Consider the following 18,524-nt stretch of genomic DNA (forward strand, 5'->3'; position numbering starts at 1 on the left):
CTAGTTTGTCCCGATGCGGCCTCCGCAGACGCTCCGTGCCTCCCTCCTCCCGGCAGCAGCCGCCTCTCTTCCCTTCAATTATCAGCTGAAGCCGCAGCACCGACCAGCGACTCGTCCGCCACCTCCGCCGCCGAACCCCTTCCAGCGGCGCGAGGGGGAGGCTGGGGGACTACTTTCTCCCGGCGCCGGGGCCCCGCCAGGGCGCGCACGCCCCCTGGCCCGACGGGCGGCCCTGGCCCGGCTGCCGCCCCCCACGCAGCCCCCGCGGCGGCCGTGTGCGCACTCCGCTCCCTGCGCTCCGCGGCCTCGGCGTTCGGTGGTCAGTATCCCTCCGCCGGGGTCGTCACCCCTGGGTCCGCGCGAGTGCCTCCCCTCGGGTGCGTGCGGGGGGCGCGGGAGAGGGGCGGAGCCGGCGGGGAGCGGGGCTCTGCCGGCAGCGGGGGCCAAGACCCTGCCCGGCCACCGCGGCACTACCGGGCCTGCTCCTTTAAGAGGGGGCTGGGCTCCCGGTGACCCCGCGTGATGTCCGCCTCTTCCTGGTTGCCATAGACACCGCCTTCCAGCGTCCCAAAATGGCGTCGCTGCTGCAGGAGGTGCTGTTCGAAACGCGCGGGCAGGCCCCGGCCCCCAGCAAGGACTTCTGCCAGCTGCTCGTCACCCGGCGCCAGGTGGGTGCTGGGCCGCCCGCGGGCGGAGAGCGGCGTCTGCCCCGCCCTTCCCTTCCCTTCACCTCACGATTGCCGTTTCGGCCTCCACCCGGGAAGGAAGGCAGCTGGGCCTGCCCGCCCTCGGCCCCTGAGGCAGCCGGCGGCTCTGTGAGGCCCGTCCTTGCGGACAGGCTGGTGAGGGACGGAGGGCTGGCGGGGAAGGGCGGGGGTAGCCTGTTAACGCCACCAGGTCGTGATGCGGGAGGTCGTGCCGGTAGGCGCTGCTGGGTTGGCCTCCTGAGCTGCCTTACTGCAGCCTGGGGTGACCGCCGGTAAGTAGCGGGGAAGCAGGCAAGGGTTTACCGCCAAAAAGGGGTTTTTTCCTACTGTAGGTAAAAGTGTGTCTGGACGAGGAGCCTCGGTGTGTGGGAGATTCCTTCTGCCTAGAGCTTCCCCAGCCTGTGGGAAGGGGCTGTGGGTGCGGGCCAGAGGAAGGGAGGGGGAAATAAAGATCCTTCACAACAGTGAGCCAGTAGACTTGGGAAATAAAAGTATATACACGATACACATCTGTGATTTTTGTAACCTTAAATCTACTTTAAGAACTGCCTTACAAATAAATGCAAAGCTAACGTTTAAAGTAAATAAATAAATCCTTAAATAACATCACAGTGCTTCTAAGGAAAATCAAATTTAGCTGCATTCTCAAACTAACTAGGCTTAAGGGAGAGGGAACAATAGTTTAAAACCTCGTTCCAGGAAAATAAAATTAAACTGCCCATCTGGGAATGGGAAGGCTGTGTATGTTTTCCATATGGTACCCAAAGATGTTTAGGTGTCCTGCCTTATGGCTGCATACATAACTGGTTTTGCAGTCAGGGAAATAAGCAATGCTAAAAATCACGAAAGATTTTTTTAACTTTTTTTGAAAAATGCTGCAAAATATGCTGAAATAACATTTTTTAGAATAATCCAATAGTAATCATTGATGAAGAATATTTGACAGTAAACGAACGAGATTTAACAAATCTGATCATGAGTTCGTATGGTTATGAAATAAAAATTTAAATCTACAATTTTTGTTTCAGTTTGGCCTGTTTTGACTGGGTTGACTGTGTATGTATAAGAGGTGAATATAGATGCTTGTCTCAGGCTGCACGTACAGATTTAGAAGTTGTGAAGTTTCAAAAATTTTTCTGAGAAAGTTTTAAAAATATCTCACTGGAACAAAATACAATGTATTTGGAAACTAGGAGGAAGTTTTTGGTTTGTTTTCCCAAAGTAAACCACAATAGCGATCATATTTTATTTCAGAGATGAGGGAATTATCAGGTATGCAACTGAGAAATTAGGGAGACGAGGAGGTGGCAAACTGAGGTTCAGCTACGATTCCAAATGATCTGTGTTCTGTATTTTACGTACTCCTTCTTTCGGTCTCTCTGATGCCAAGATTTTCCTTTTAAATCACGACTGTCTTTAGCAGTTTCAGAAGGGCTTTTGTTAAAAAAAAAAAAAAAAAAAAAGAGAGGAAAAAAAAAAGGTAAAACTGACAAGGCAACCTTAGGGAGCTTTGAGTTCCACCAAAACTTAGAGCAATTATGGTACAGCACAACAGCTGGGAAATACTTGCGTTCCTGTAGCTGAAGTCTTGTGATTGGCCTGTCCCATTGACCTCATGGGAATCATATCAGTGCTATGCTTGTTCATGGAATATGTAATTGAGTGTTACAGGGTTTTTACCATTCATTTTTGCACTCAGATAATAAAAATAAGATGATCCGTATTATTATTTTAATTTTTTGCTTCTCATATCAGTTTCCTGTCAAACACTACAGATACGTATTTTTGGTTTTGTTTTCAGCTGCCCAAATATATTCTTAAAATAAACCAAAGTCAGTGAACATAAACTGTGCAAAAAGCTTTGGAACTGTCAGTGGAAGCAAGTTATAAATTATGTAAACGTTTATTGTGCAAAAGTATGACCATGAAGTTAGTGTCATTGAAAAAGAACCAGTTTGTATTATTCTAAGAACTTTGTTCTGATTTTATGCCAGTAAGATCATTTGAGTATGATGCAGTGAACCTACGTATTTGAATATACCACTATATCCTCTGAAGCTGATGTATCTGATTCCAGCAAAGCTTCCCAATTCAGTCACTTGCTGAAAACAGCTAACTTCACACAAGTAATCTCTGCGGTTTTATCTGCTGTACACGTAAAACTTCTAGATGCTAGTTGGCCTTTCTGCAGGCTATGGAGTCTCCTGAGAAGAGATCTGTGTCAAAAATAGTAATTGAAGATATAGGCATCACTGATGTGCCAGGTTATGCATAATATCATGTAAAACATATTCAGCCATACTGTGTTAGCATCCAGGAGGCCTCGTTGTTGGTTCCTGTTGCCAGTATGCTATCTTGCAGTCTCCTAGTAAATCTTAGTCATTTCCTGACAGACCTTACAGTCTAAGCCTTAAACCTTGCACAATTACATGAATGTTGAAATTTGCTACTCTGAATAGTCCCATTCTTCAAAGTCAGTGGTTTCAAATCAGTCCATTGTTTTTCTTTAAAAACAAAAGTGGCTGCATAGTGGATTTGTATGAAGGCTCCCATATTTCTGTGTTGTCCTACTTTGACTGGTTTACTTGGGCTTTGCATGCGCAATAAATTCAGTTCCTTCAGGATTATGTTATTAATTTGCCCAGCATGTCTTGTACAGCTCCAGAGTGCATGTACCTGTGGTCATGTCCAGAATTTTCAGGTATCAGCTGACTATCAAGTCAAACCGCCACAGGACCAGAAGTCCTGTACAAGTTCAGATAATCTTAGGAATGTGTTAGGGCAAAAAAATTTAGCTGGACGAGGAGGCCATATCTGGGGGGAAAAGCAAGCCCACGGCAGCAGGCTTTGTGTTCGAACAAGTCACGTGAAATGTCTGTGGCTTTTGTTTAGCTTTTTCCCCTCGTTCTAGGGAACTGACATCTTTCTTCCATCATACAGCCTCATATGTCAAGGATGTTCTCCAGAAAGCATTTTTGAAGTCTGCTACTGCCTCAAGATCAAGACAGTAGGCCCAAACTATTGTGCACTGTAGAACTAAAACTAAATGAACGGTAATTGCTGTAAATTAAAAGAAAGGACATCTCTGAGAGCAAAGTTAATAGTCACTAAAAAGAACAAGACTGAGAGAAAGAGTACTTAAGGTGTGATAGCACAGGAGCACACATCCTCAACTGTAAGCATGTTAATGATTTTTTTTACTGCAAAATAAATCAGAAAACATTTACTTATTACTTTCAATATTGTCAATTGTAATAATAGCAAGGTGTACTTCAGTATGCATGTTTGTGTTTAACCTGAATCCAGAGAAACTAGGACACCCGGAAAAAGGAAAGCAAGGCCTGCTACAGGCAAATGGTATTGGAAGCAGAAAAACGTGGAGACTGAACTCTTTGAACTCTTCTAACCAATAATGCAACCATAGTTGGGAAAAGAAAAAAAAAGGCTAGAAATGCATCCACTTGTCTGTGTGCGTGTATTTGTGTCTGAAATGTGATGAGGAGAACCTGATGGTAACTTCATTTTGCAGCAGGAGACAGCCTCCATCCCAGCTACAAATCCAATTACAATTACATTTCAAAATCAGAGCCATTAATCAGGACTTTATAAACAAAGGTATTGACTCCTGGGCAGCAAGTATACATTTGCATTGTGAAGTTAGAAAGGGAAGATTCCCAACTAGTTTCTGCATAAGCTACTTTAAGGAGGAACCATAAGGAGAAGGGGAGAGCCTGGTAACACATCACAAATAACTCTTCTAAAAGTAGACTGTATAGAGGTACAGATGCATAAGTGAGTACTCATGGAATACAGTTCAGTCAACTGGATTGTGTGGAAGGAGAGATCTTTTGAACCACTGGTGAAAAGATTTCTTTTTTAAGTATCTGGTTTAAAGCTGCAGTCGTAAATTTAGAAATGTAAATGCCCCTGTGTGGGCATCTGCCAGTCCCACTGCAGAAATACGACTGAAAGAGACAACTTCGGGTCATCAAGTCCCAGTCCCTGCTGTTTCCTTCAGCCACATAATGGATCCTCCGAGCATGAATGGGACTTGGTGTGTTTCAAACATAGTGAGGCTTTTTTGCCTTGCTGCTTCACACACAACTGTTCCATATCATCACTTTTCTGATGGTTAGAAATGCAGTTACACAGAATAACTTACAGCTTATTTTGCATGTAGGTATCTTTTAGCTTGAATACTGCTCTTCGGTGTAGGTAACAGTGTTATATACATGTGCATATATGTGTGTATATATACATATAAAATATCATATATATGACACCGTCTTGATAGGGTTTATTTTGTTTTTTTCAGTCTCCATTTGTGAAACAGACTGTCTACTTCCTGGTCACTTTAGTATCTTTTTCCTGCATTTCTCCCCATTAGGACTTTTGTTCTTAAGTCTTACAAGTACCATGTGCAAAGGCATTGTTACTTCCCTGTGTCTTCTGGAAAATCCTGTTGATTTAAATTTTAGGATTGTATTTAACTCTACCAAAATCACATTAGTGACTCTTGTCCTTTGATCAGTTATTATTCCAACTTTCAATTTATAACCTTCCGGTTTATGGCAGAAATTATTTCTAAATTAACAACTTTGCTATTTGTTTTTTGGGGGTTTGTTTGTTTGTTTTTGTTTTGTTTTCCCTCCAGGAGTGCTTTGAGTTGTTATGAGGGAGAAGCTGGTATAGATTTTAGGATAAACATGCTAAATAGAAAAACATGCTTGGCTGTCAAATGTGTGCTAGCAATCCTGCTAGAAATCATGAGAACAGTGGATAGTTGTGGTTTTGTGTGAGTGCGTGTATATTACATTAAATGGGAATATTTTTTGTCTCAAGACTGACATCAAGAATGCCACCTGGTTTAACATATGCCTTTCCACATCCACCTTTCACTGTACATGTTTTTCAGTCACTCTTGAAATGCCAAATTAATAATGCCAGTTATAATTTGGCAAGGTTTGTCACAAATAACAGTAGACATGATCTGTTTGTACAAAGCAAACAATAGATCATATGGCTTCCAACATTAAGCATCAGATGACTTGAGATAGCCATGCAAATAACCTTTCAAATAAAATTTCTTATAAGCTGTCTAGCAGATGATAAGTACAGGTTTTGAAAAGTGCAAGAGAGGAATCCAGGTGGTGGAGTAGTGTGGAAAAGGTCCATCACTCATTTTGGTCAAACAAGGAATGTGGGCACATGCCCTCCCCCCAACAAAAAAAAAAGGTCTGGTGATTAATCTGCTTATAGGACTGGCTGATAACTAGAAGGATGAGGCTGGTAACAAAAGAAACATAATGGGAAAATGATCCACTCAACGTGTAATTAATACTAGCATCTGTCACTGTTTAATGAATGCTGCACTAATCAGAGGATTTTGTCATGTTAGTAAAATGTTTAGCTACTTACTCATAAAAGGCAAGGGTCATATGTACACAAAATTAACGTTGCTCTGTGCAATATTCCATTCTGTGCAATATTCTGCTCATATAACAGTCAGGATAACTGAATTTTTTCAAATATGTGACTGCAAAATTGTATGTTTGGTCAGAGATCAGCAACTAAGTTTTCTAACAAATGTATACAGGACATCTAGGTAAGCAAATAGTGTAAGTAACTAGGCAAACAGTTCTTGTTCTTTACCCACCATTGCTCCTATTGTTTAGTGTTCACTTCTACATCTTTCTGATTAAATCAGTATATTCTGAGCACAGTGTATTGTTTTGGATACTGAGAACTACAATATTTTCTTTAAAGTTCCTATAATTAATTGTTTTCATTTCAAAAATACTTTTTTTTTCCTGGCTTTTTTAGTTGTAAGCAAAAATTCAGAACCTACAGCACTTATGTATTAAATTATTTTTTTAAAAATCCCTTTTCCATAAACAACCCAATCACATGTCAGATCTCTATAAACCCTAAATTAAGGAAAAAAAAAAATCTTTGAATTCTTTTTAATTAGTTTTAGGATACATTAATAAGTAATTGTTCAAGTGATTGTGGGCTGGTTGGTTTTCAGTCGTGGGTACCTTCAGGCTCCATTGAAACCTGTAAGGATAGTTCCTCCATTTTGAAAAATAGTACTATGAAATTAGTTAAGTGTTGCCTTTGTATCTTGGGCTTCTTTTTAAGTCCTAATGATGACATTTGACATTTAACCGATTTGATTGACGGAAGATGCCATTTGAAGTGCTTAAGCCAGATGGACTGGGGAAATAAACCTAACAGGTGTTATTATAGTAATTAAGCCAAAATGAATTTCATGTTAGAGGAAACACTTGTTTGCAAGATAAGCCTGATTTTAAGTAAAGATCTGTGGGAGATTAATCTTTTTCAAAGTCATACTATTTTATTTACATTTGAAACCTGAAGGATGCCATACCAGTTATTGCCTAGCTGGACCAATTCTATTCAAGTCTTTTCTTTGACATTTCAAACAGAGAATTTGAGTTCTTAACAAGCAAAAAGAGCGCAGAAATGTAATTGCATAGAACTAGCAACTTGTTGTTGTTGTATTAAATTAGGATCATTTCAAGCATAGCTTGATGACTTCAGGAGAAGGAAGCCATTTTGTTCCAGCTCAGGAAATGCTCTGTTATGCTGAAAAAGTGCATTTCCAAAATAATTGAACACTATCATGGTAATGGTATCACACCATATTAAGCAGTTATTGTCAGGAAAATGTTTGTTAAGTCCAAAATATAGGGACTTCACTGTCTCTAATTCAGATATCCAAGTAAACAGTAGAGCTGCTTGGAAAATGGAAACTGTTTCCCTGGGGAAATAATGCTGTATTGGGAAAACATGGATATTGCTGTCAGCTGTTTCTCTCCAAAGCTAAAATATGTTTGTTTAGCAATGTTGTGATGTTGTGTTATAGTTTGGATGCCTGATAATATATCTCACTTCTTCCATAACTGCCACCACTGAATGTATGCAGTTGCTAGATCTTATCCATAAAGTTTTGGAGAAGATTTGGGAATTCTTTGGTCATGCTGAAATACTGAAGATGTAATCCAGCAGAAGAATCCAAATGGCACAGGAAAATTGGGACTGAAATGCAGTTTGTGATGTGCTGAAGTAGCAATGTTGGCATTTCAGGGATTCTCCTCTTGGTAGATCAAGGTTTCCCTGCAGTAGACATTATATACGGAAATATAAGTGGTTGAGCTGTTATTTGAAGATGCATTGGGATATTCTCATATCAATTTCAATTAAGGTTTTTTAAAGATAATGAAGTAATTTTTGTTAATTCTGTGTTATTTGCTATTAATCTGGTTTTCTGTATCACTGGTAACCCAAAGATGATTTTGTTTTTGGTCTGGACTGGTTTTTGTCCACTTGTAACTAGTCTTTGGTATGCAGACAGCAGTATCACACGGAATTGCAATGTTTAAGCTCCCATTTTATTTTAAGTTTTATGCATGGCTTTAATATTTGTGGCTTTCTTCAAAGGTATCATGCTCGATCTAGTTCTACCTGCCAAGACTGATTTTCAGGTCATGAAGCTGTAATAGTTTCTCAAGGTAAGCAATCACCACTATCTTCCACCTAATTAAGTGAATGTTTCATACTGTACCTGAGTGTCTGTTGTTTATGTGTTCATTATTGTCAGAGCTTGTTCTTCCAGAGAAAGATTGAGTTATATTCTTCACTTTAGGTAGTACATCCCTTATCCCTTTTGCACTCTGTCTTGGGAAGACTCAGGAGTAATTCTACTTTTGTGTTACCAAGGGTAAGTTTGTGTTCCTCTCTGTTTTCTTATTTCCGGTTTCCCTTCTTCAAGTTATGAAAATAATTATTTCTTCTTTTCTGTTGCCTTTATTAACCAAGAGCAATTTTCCTTATTTCATTTTCCACATACATGGCAGCATTCATCATGAAGAGCCATCAGATATGTTTACTTGACTAGCAATACCATATATTTTTATTTTGTTCATTTATCAAAAAAATAATTAAATGTGCTCAGTAATGTGTTCAAGGGAAGGAAGAAGGAAAGAAGAGGATCAGGATTTTTATCTCAAGGTGTGCTAGGCTCTGAAAGGTCTTACCAAAAGATGCACCAGTGTAATTTAAAATTTGTGTTTAAACAAACTTTAAAAGGCTGGTCTAAACTTCTCTATGGGTGTCTACTGTAAAGATTTACTTGATTTTGATTTGGTATAAACTAAATCAATTTGTGTTAAACTGAAATAAGCCTAAATTAAACCAAAGTAAAAGTGCCTGCAGCTTCTGGATGGACTACACTAAATTAGATTCAAACCGTACACTGGGTGAAACCAGTGTCAATGTCATTTGTTGGATAAAGCCTGTATTAGACAAATTATATGTAGAAGGGTAGTAACTAGAAAAAAGAATGCTAGTGTACAACACAGTCATCAAAATCACTTGTCGAAAAGGCAAAATGACATTGTACAAGCAGAAACCTAGGAGAGTGTATGAAGCTAGTCCTAAATAACATAATAGGATGATAGTGAAAAACAGAGTGAAAGGAATGACAACAGATGGGGATTGCAGGCAAGAGAGGCTGTGGAACTGGAAAGCATCAAAAGAGCAAACAGATACTTGTGAACAGAAAATGCAATGTATGTTTTTAATATACATGCACATAAATTATCATGACAATTGATAATGAAAGGGTACGTTTCAGCATTTGCTAAGTTGGTGCTAGAGCTGAATTGTGTGGTTGTTTGCTCCTGTGCAGTTTACAATGAGACTGAAACCTACGGGTAGCAAGTGTTAAGTTTCATGTAAAATAAGTAATTAAATTTGGACTGGGCAAAACTAGTGTTTCAAGACACAGAGAGAAAAAAACACACGCGCACACACACACAAGACAAAACAAACAAAAAACACCACACCAACTTTTCAGAGAGCATGCTACCTGTAGTACTGAGTTGATAACTGGTAGATAACAAGGGCATACTTGTCACCACAGTTTTTTCTGAAAACTGGTGACATGGGTAGGAATCAACTATGTCAGAATGCCTGCACAATGTGATGGATTCTTTAGTGTTCCTGTCATTTGATCAGGTGGAATTAACGCTGTAAATAGACAACAAGGGAACTTTGAAAAACATATTGAGACACATTTTATGGGACACATTTTAAGAAAAACACATTTTATGGGACAGCACAAGAGATATTTCTCAAAATTTAGAGTAAGAGATGTGAGTGCTAAAAGTGAGCTGACCACATAAGAATATAGCAAAACACTTTTCAATAGATATTAGATTAGCCTGGTTGCAAGTGTGTACAAATCATGATGATAAGACTTATGCAAGAAGGAAGCAGTGGGATAATTACACTAAGACTTCATCTGTAATAAAAAGGATTGCATATACCCTGCTGAAGGAGATGCAGATTCCCTAGAAAAGGACTTCCCATTGTAACATTGCTGTACTTTAGGACTTTTTATACACATACCAGGGAGTCTGGCTGTTCTATTGATTGGGTTTTTTTACTATAATGAAGAAAAAAAAAAAATTAAAGCATAGATGAGATCTGAAATTGCAACAAGGAGACCTTGAAACTGAACTAAGGAGGATGAAACTTAATGGGTTCAAATGAAACCTGTAAATTCCTTATCCATCTAGAAAAGAATGTTATGTCTTGCACTTAGCAATCTAGCATCCTTTGTTCTGTTAAACAGTTGAGTAATCTCATTGTGGCAGTTTTATCTAGGCCTGCCTGTTTAATCACGTTAATAATGGTAAGTATCATGCTCATAATTGAAGACTGTGATCCTCAAGAGTAATTTTTTTATTCCCTCTGATAGTGTTGCTTTCCCCTCAGCACATACCCACCTCCCTTCTGCATTGTCTCTCACTCTTCGGCTGTTGTGTTGTTTTCTCTGATCTGTGTGCACTAGTCTGTATAAAAGTAGAAGTTAGCCTCCAAAGCGCCTGTGCTGAAGCATCTGTGATAAAGATCTTTAGGAGATTTTGTCTTATTTTTTTTCTTCTTCTTCTTTTTTTTTTCCTCCCCCTTTCCCCTTGAAAGCTCTGGGAAAACCAATCAGGAAAGATACTAATATAGCAGTAAACCAGTTATGTAGCTGAGAGGACTGGAAGAGACCATGGTGAGGCAGCAGATTTCTTGCTCAAACATAACTACTGCATTCCCCCAAAGGAAAAGACAATAACTTTATTCCATCTTCCTCCTGTATTTTACTAAAATGTTTTTTAGATACCTTAAGTTGGAAGCGTTTGGTAGCTATGCACGCACCCGCACGCAGACCTTAGCTGCAGTGGATTGATGTTTCTGAGTATGAGTGAAGTGGTGGTAAAACAAACAGCTTCGTAGTTGCTACATATGAAATTTTGGAATTGTGACTACTATTTTCTGTTCTTCTCAATGCACTTGAAATGTTTGTTAATAGCAGCTCGTGAAACAGTTTGCATTGACACTAGGAAATTATCTTTCTTTTCACAGGCCATTGTCTTTTCAGTTGTATTCTACTTCAGTCATTGTTTTTTTTTTTGTTGCTAACTAAATTTTTTATTTTTTCTTTCTGTTAATAGTATTTTTTTTCTCCAAAGCAGATGTAGGGGAAGGGAGTATGTAGGCTTGCATAATGACTATTGTGATCATGAGAAGAATCTGTAGAAACTTTCAAGTACACACTGTTGGCCAAAATTTCAACCTGATGGTCTGAGAACTTATTTTTTTCTTATAGAACAGTTTCTTTAGCACATTCGGTTTTGCACTTCAGACTCCTTGGTATATCTGAACTGGACATCCCATAGAAAGATTGAAAATTTGACTATGTCTTAGAAGTGCCAGAGAGACTTGTTTTTTTTTTCTCATGAGCACACATGAGAAGGAAACCACTGTACAGATGTGGTCCTATCAGTGTAGACAATATAGTAATTTGTATAACTTCCTCTATGATAGCAAATGCAAATATAGAATTTTGTAGCAGTGAAGCATGGGTGTTGTAAGCTGTACTTCAAATTTGAAAAAAGGGTAATAATTTGCCAGAAGAAGAGCAAAAATCATCCAGTTTCACAGACACAACAGGCAACAGCTAGTACCCGTTTCATTTCATATTGCACATGCCTGGACTGTGGAATGGCATCAGTGCAGGGGTTTGGTTTAATTTCAGTTTGGTGAACTCTTGCACTGTTTTGCACACAGATATGGTTCATTTTTTTTCTTACTCCTAGAAAGTTATTCTTCAAAGACTTCTGGAAACCCTAAATAAATGAAGGCTTCATTAACTGCAACCTGTTGATAGTCCATTTTACCTTCTTATCCAATGGAGCAGGTCAAAACCTGCCAGCAATTTTGAAGTGCGCAAGTGTTCTTTCACCCACACACACACGCACACCCTGAAACCAGTGTAGTTCATTCTACCAGGCTGCATTTGCTAGTGAATTCTGTTAACATTCTTTCATGTTAACCAAATCAAGACTCTCAGTGTAATCTCTTTTGGTCAGTCATAGCAAAGTAAAAGCTTTAATTGCAGATGTTCAAAATCAAGCAGAAAAATAAAGTTTGTTTATTTAAAAAAAAAAAAAAAAAGAGTCAAAGCAAACAGACAGAAGTCAACTCTGTTTTCTTCTGTGCTTCCATCTCTCTGTATGATTAAAAACTTCAAATCACACAACTCTTCCTGAATCCATATTTCACCAGTACTGTAGCAAATGTGCTATATATTGTAGTAGTTATGAAATAATTTGTGGAGTATGTAACTAAGACCACAGAATGTTTGTTGAACAGTTGCAGTGGAAGTAGCACAGTTGGATTGTTATGTTCTGCAAGCTGTGAAGGCTAGAAAGGCATTATTACTTTCTGGATCTTTCCAAAGAAACATGCAAGTCTGTAGTTCATATGTGTTGTACCTTAACAGCATTGTATGACTATTCCTCACTGCCTTGAGATTTACTCTATAAGTAATTTAAGTAGGTCTTAAGTTTTATGTGCATTATAAATGTTATAATTTTAACTCAAAACCAACCTTAACTGTTTCACAACTTCTAATGAGATACCTATATGTTGCCTGTTACATTGTATGAAGGCACAGTGGGAATATTTCTTTAAACAAAGGATGTATTTTCATTGCCAAGAATCTAGTTGGTTTTGGAGGCAGGAGGAAAAAAGGAGACTTAACAGATTCTTCAGTTCCACAAGATCTGCATTCTTGCTTTTAAGTTAATCACAATATGCCATTAGTAGCCTTGCGTGAAACAATTGCCAATGTGTGTTCCTGTTCTTCAACAGCCTATCCCTCAGGGATCAAAACAGCATTTGCTTTAGCTGCATCAGTGTCAATGCAGAAGGTTGGCCTTGCTATAGCTCTTCATAAAGTTGTTGAACAATTTAGTTTAGTGCTAAGTTATTGAACATTTTGGTTTAGTTCTTTTGCAAATAGCTGTGCATTGTTGGTGCTACTTGGTTCCATAGTTTAGATATAAAATGTTTGCCTCTTCTTGGTGAAAAGTGAGTAAAATTTCAAGGTACCTATTTTGCATTTTTTTTAAGTGACCTAGAAGCCTAACTTCATTCAGTTGCAAAACAAGCATAGCTCTGTCCAAGCATGAAGGTTTCTATTGTCCTATTCAAATTTTCCTTTATTACTCATGCAAAGGTACAGTGTGGATGTAGCTGCAACTGTGTGAAAAACTTTCTTTTAGATGCAGCTATTTTAGAATAAGAATAGAAAAAACTATGACAGGAGTGCTTTTTCAAAAGTAAAATTGCATCTACACTAACAGGGACTGGAAAGATGAAGGAAGCAGGTAAGATGGTAGTTTTTACTGTGCTAATTAATTTCAGAGTTTAAAAAAAGATTATATAATCTAGTGAAGGTGTCTGACTTCTTAATGGCTTGGAAATTCAGCTTGGGTTTGTATAATTTTAGGTAACGGGTTAGCTGATACTAGCTTAAGCAATCAATTAACTGAAATGTTTTTAGGTATACAGATCATAGATTTAGAAATGTCTATCTTATAGTTATCTCCTTGAAGATGATTCAGTAAGGCTGATATTTATTCCACTTTTATTTTTTAAAGATTTTATGTGAGGGTGAAATGGGTGATTTCTATACTGAGGTGCATGAAAATTGAATGCTTTAAAAATAATAGATTTATTTGAAAATATAGCAAAACCACAACAATATTCTGCAAGAGAAAATGAGATAAAAGGAGGGCCAAAAGCATTTGAATACATTTGAAATCAAAGAATAAGGCAATATAATTTTTATGGTCTCCTCCAATCCACAAAACCCAGCCAAAAGCAGAGATTTTTTTTTTTTTTTTAATCTATGGAAAAGTAATAGAATATGGGATAAAATAGCCTGGGAGAAGGGATCTAGTAGAGCTCAAGTCTCTAAGACTGAGACTGTAACTGCTTTTTTTGGTAGAAGACACAACGGCTCCTTGACTGCACAGGGGAATGAGAGCTTGGCCTGCAGTGACTAAGCCAAGGCCAAAAAGAAAGATGGGGGATTTAGGCCATTCACCTGGAACAGAGGAAAAGATTAGAATCTGTTGTGCAACATAGTTGTGCTTTTCTTAATAATGAGACTTCTAAATTTGTATATAGTTAGATCTATAAGATTATATAGAAAATTAATCTGAAGAATGTTGTTAGGTATTAAAGTTCAGAAGTTGAAAGCAACAGTAATCGTTAATAATTTTTGGCAATTGTTTTTAGGGGCAAGTGGCTATTTTCTTTTTCAGTTACTCTTGGCATTTCCGTGCTGAGAAATGTTGGGTTTGGTTTTTGTTTTGTTTTAAGAAACATCACTTCCAACAGTAACATGAAAAAAGAACCGGAGAAAGCATATTAAGTGGATTTATTTTCTCCTTTAACAAAGATTTTTTTTTCCCCTATAGTATACTGTATTCTTGCATACCATTTTGAAGGGTATGCAAGCTGAGGAACATGTAGGAAGATGTCTCTTGTTTCTCCATTTGCATATCAGTTTTGTTCTGACCTTATTCTCACCTCATGTTTTCCACAAATAAGAATGGCAGGAGCCTTTTGCGCTGATTCTCCCTACACTGCTAGAGATAAATAGAGCTTTTGGAAGTACAGTACGGCATTTGCTGTCCTGTTATCCTCACGGTGAGCCGCAGACATAATAGTTCTAAAGCCTTCCCAGGTAGTAAGATCATGACTGGAACAGAATGACAAGTGGTTTACAGTCTCTTTTGCATTGAATCTTCATATTACCACTAGTATATTAAGTGATGTTATTGTAGCAACATGGTGGTCTGTAGTGTGCATGAACATTACAGAAATGTTAACTCTGCTGATAGAAAGTGTTTCAGTAGTGTAATTTTAATTTCTGAAATTAAATTCTAGAATACAGATTGGATGAATGGGATTTTTTTCCTTCAGAGAGGCAACCGTTTCACAGCAAAGGAATAAAGGTTGTCTGTATTGTAAAATAGAATAAACCTGTGCAACTGAGTAGGATGGTTTTTATTCACATAATATGGGTTATTTTACAGAGTGTTGCAAATATGTCTGAGCGTTAATAGAAGCTATTTTATATGTATGCTACTAGAATATGATTTAGTATTTCTGATTACCCCTATAATGATGTATTAGCCACAGTAAACATCAAAATAATACATTTTAGGTGGCCATATTTGACATTCAAATGTAGATGTTAAGCCTTCATTCAAACTTATTTACTGTTACTCTATATGAGCTATCAACAGAATACAAGCAAGACTTGAAGAATACTGAAATGGTTGGTGTGGGCCTGCCTTAGCAAATTGTCTGGAATCTGAGCTTTAATTTGAAAATTAATGATGAGAATGAATGCAACTCATTAGGAGTTCCAGATACTTAATGCTTCTCAACTTTAAAATCTACATTTTGATACTGAAATACAAGAGAGATCTAAAGTTAAATTTCATGTTGAGCGATGTAGACCACTGTTGTCAGATCTAAGATTTGTAATAGTTAATTTAACTCTGTGTTCTTTGGTCAGTATACATGAGTAGTCTTCTGGGACATATTGACAGTTAACTCGAGGCTTGCTTTTAATTTTCCTTTTCTGTGTGCCAGTAGAAAAAAATAAGACTCTAAGGAGCATGTTTTTATATGCATGTGTTTAGAAATGTACACCTCACTAATATTCTCAGTCGCCAGTTTTATCGCTCATTGTGTCAGGAATCCACCTCTCCAGATAACAATGTAAAATCCTCACTTTGCTCAGTAAAATGGAAGGAAATAAAACAGATTAATATTAGTAAGATTAGATTTTTTTTTAAACCTTGCCTACAACAGAAACTGAATTCTATTTTTGCTTGGAACATAATTTTTGCTAACAACTTGTGTGAGGGAGGGACATGATTACACCTTTCTTGTGACAGCAGCAAAACAAAAGTCGATATTAAAAGCTGACATGCTGTTCAAGCAAATATGTAAAGTTTTAAGAGAACTCTGGGATAATTACTGATACCCACGGCTGCTTGTTCCCCATCATTTCATAGCTACATAATTTACTATTCGTATTAATCTTCTGTCTCAGTTGCATGCCTTGTAATGCAGGCTTTCTTCTATTTTTCTGACCCTGAAAATATGAGCTGATTGTGTACTTCTGGAGAGTTTTTTCTGGAGTTTTCAAGCAATCTATGTGCTGAGCTTTGAACTGTCCTATTAGTTTTGATTCTAACAAAATGTCTGAGTGACACTTCAACTCCTAATACTGCCACTTTTGAATGCCCGAGCAGTTGAATGGATATTTCTACTTAACCACATAATTTGATGCCTGATGAATTGTGTCTCTGCAACTAAATGAAAAACAAAGAGAATGTTTATAGGTTTGCAAGTTGAGATGTCATTAAATGTGTTTCAGTTTCTACAAACAATTTGCATGCAGGGGTTGGGAACATTTTATTTGGTATGTAAAAACATTTTGCACTTGTTTAGGTACATTTTGGGATGTTTACTGTCCTTTGAAGCGTGTTGTAGGGCCACTGGTAATGTAACTGTGGTCTGATCTCTTACGATAACGTTGTTTTGAGAATGCAGTAATATTTACACAACTGGAGTCCTGCAATGTATTTATCCCATGGTACTTGATAATCATGGCTTCTTCCTTTTTTGTTTTCCCCTTTCCCCTCCCCTCCCCACTCCACAATTCCAGGTAATTTTCAGGTGGTGGAAAATCTCACTTAGGAGTGAAAGTCGTGAATCAAGACCTGGAGCAACATACGCATCCCATGAGGATTTTTTGCAAAATTCATCTCTTCAGAGTAAGATGACAATAATAATTACAAACTTGCTGTGACATATAATGGAATCATCTAGCAATATTTATCTATAGTAACTTTCATGAAAGATGTGATTGCTTTGGCTAACAGGCTTTTTTGCATTAATTTATTAATATAAATTAATGTATGAATACTGGAAAAACCAAAATACATGACAATAAGTGTAAATATAGGATTAATCCCAGCAATACTGGTAGTTTCATTATAAGACAATGAGAGAGGTATTAGCCACAAAAATAGTCCAGAGAACAATATTTTTATTGCTAATAACTCAGTCCTTATAATACTCTGTGCCAGCACATTTGTTTTTGTGGCTGTGTCATGAACCATCTGGATTCTTAATCTGATTTGACATGACTAACACCAAGTGCAACAGGTACTTAGGATTATACAAATTCAACATGACATTAGGAGCATACAGCCCGAAAAACAAAGTCAGTGGGAACACCACTAAATAAACCTCAAAATGCAGATTTATAGAGCTGTTTTCCAACCTACTCCCAACAGACTGGCCACGGAGAGCAGCTGAAGTAAGTATGCTTTTCCCAGGCTTCTATGGGACTATGTATCCCAAGTAGTGATTGCTCTGCATCTTTTTTTAATCTTGGTTCTCAGTAATGGATTAGTTTTAAGAGATGTCATGTCACAAGATACAGTTGGTCATGGCTCACAGAGGAAATGGTCTCCTGAAAATGCTAAGCCAAAGACATATTAATTCAGCAAATGCAATGAATAGCTGAGGTCTGAGCTCTGACCTAGTTTGAAAATGGGCCTGCAGGGACTGGATTGAGATCTGAGGCTTTGTAGCCCAAGAGACTAGGTAGCACTCAAACACCTTGCATTGGTGAGGGTTTGTGGTTTCTATTTGTTTCATTTTGTTTGTTTGTTGCTTTTAATAAGCTGCTCTTGTATTCTGATTATGTACAGACATACATTTACTTAGAGATGTGACTTCATATGTATCCTGGTTTTATTATGAACTTGAAAGATGTCATTTCCAAATGAAGTACTGTTTTCCTTATCAACAACTTTGGTAGACGTCATCTTATTCACACGTAGGCAGAGGAGGTCTGCTTTCCTGAGAAGTATATGAATCTCAGGTGGTAGGGGAGAGGGTGAAACTTTCTGCAAGAGAATATACCTGTTTTCAAGAGTAAACTGGAGTGTATCTTCGTTTAGGCTCTGAAATAAGACCAACACGTTTCCTATGCTTTGCTTATTAAAATCTTACACTTCCTACAGCACAGTCAAGAGATTTTTAGCCCTGGTAAGTTAATGTGGTCTGCCTTTCTATGTTTAGGTTTGTGTTTCTGATGTCCATTATAACTTCTGCAGCTGGCCCGTTTCAAGTGAACAGTGAAGGTTAGGGAGGCTGCACGTGCCTGCTGTCTGTGCCCTGTTGATGGGGAGGCTGCACATTCTGAGCTCAAGCAACTGGGTAGATGCACAAGCCATGGAAAAAGTTTCCATCAGCACTCACAGTCCATAACAAAACAAATCTTTAACTCCGATTATTGCCACTTGTTTTTACTAGAAGAGGAATTAATGCATCATGAACCAATAGAAAATG

The 18,524-nt window shown here is 38.2% G+C and overlaps 2 protein-coding genes across 10 annotated transcripts in view; one reads left to right on the forward strand and one right to left on the reverse strand.

The window, feature by feature from the left end:
- The window catches only part of TRIP12 (thyroid hormone receptor interactor 12), a 78,068-nt gene extending 77,607 nt beyond the window's left edge, over positions 1 to 461 (reverse strand). For 5 of the 8 annotated variants that reach the window (XM_080349899.1, XM_080349892.1, XM_080349894.1 and 2 more), the window contains exon 1: positions 1 to 461. The gene's annotated coding sequence lies outside the window, so the exon portion shown is untranslated. The other 3 variants (XM_080349893.1, XM_080349901.1, XM_080349900.1) reach the window with 1 other exon arrangement.
- FBXO36 (F-box protein 36) overlaps positions 289 to 18,524 on the forward strand; it is a gene marked incomplete at its 5' end in the record, with an annotated part of 27,792 nt that continues 9,556 nt past the window's right edge. Inside the window, 3 exons of one of the 2 annotated variants that reach the window (XM_080349902.1) lie at positions 289 to 319; positions 550 to 668; positions 16,828 to 16,936. In XM_080349902.1, the coding sequence (XP_080206028.1) occupies positions 573 to 668; positions 16,828 to 16,936 (205 nt within the window). Of the gene's footprint in view, positions 320 to 549; positions 669 to 16,827; positions 16,937 to 18,524 lie in introns of those variants that run through there. The other variant, XM_080349903.1, reaches the window with a different exon arrangement.

This window comes from Nesoenas mayeri (assembly GCF_963082525.1).
Source record: "Nesoenas mayeri genome assembly, chromosome: 9".
Taxonomy (NCBI): Eukaryota; Metazoa; Chordata; class Aves; order Columbiformes; family Columbidae; genus Nesoenas; species Nesoenas mayeri.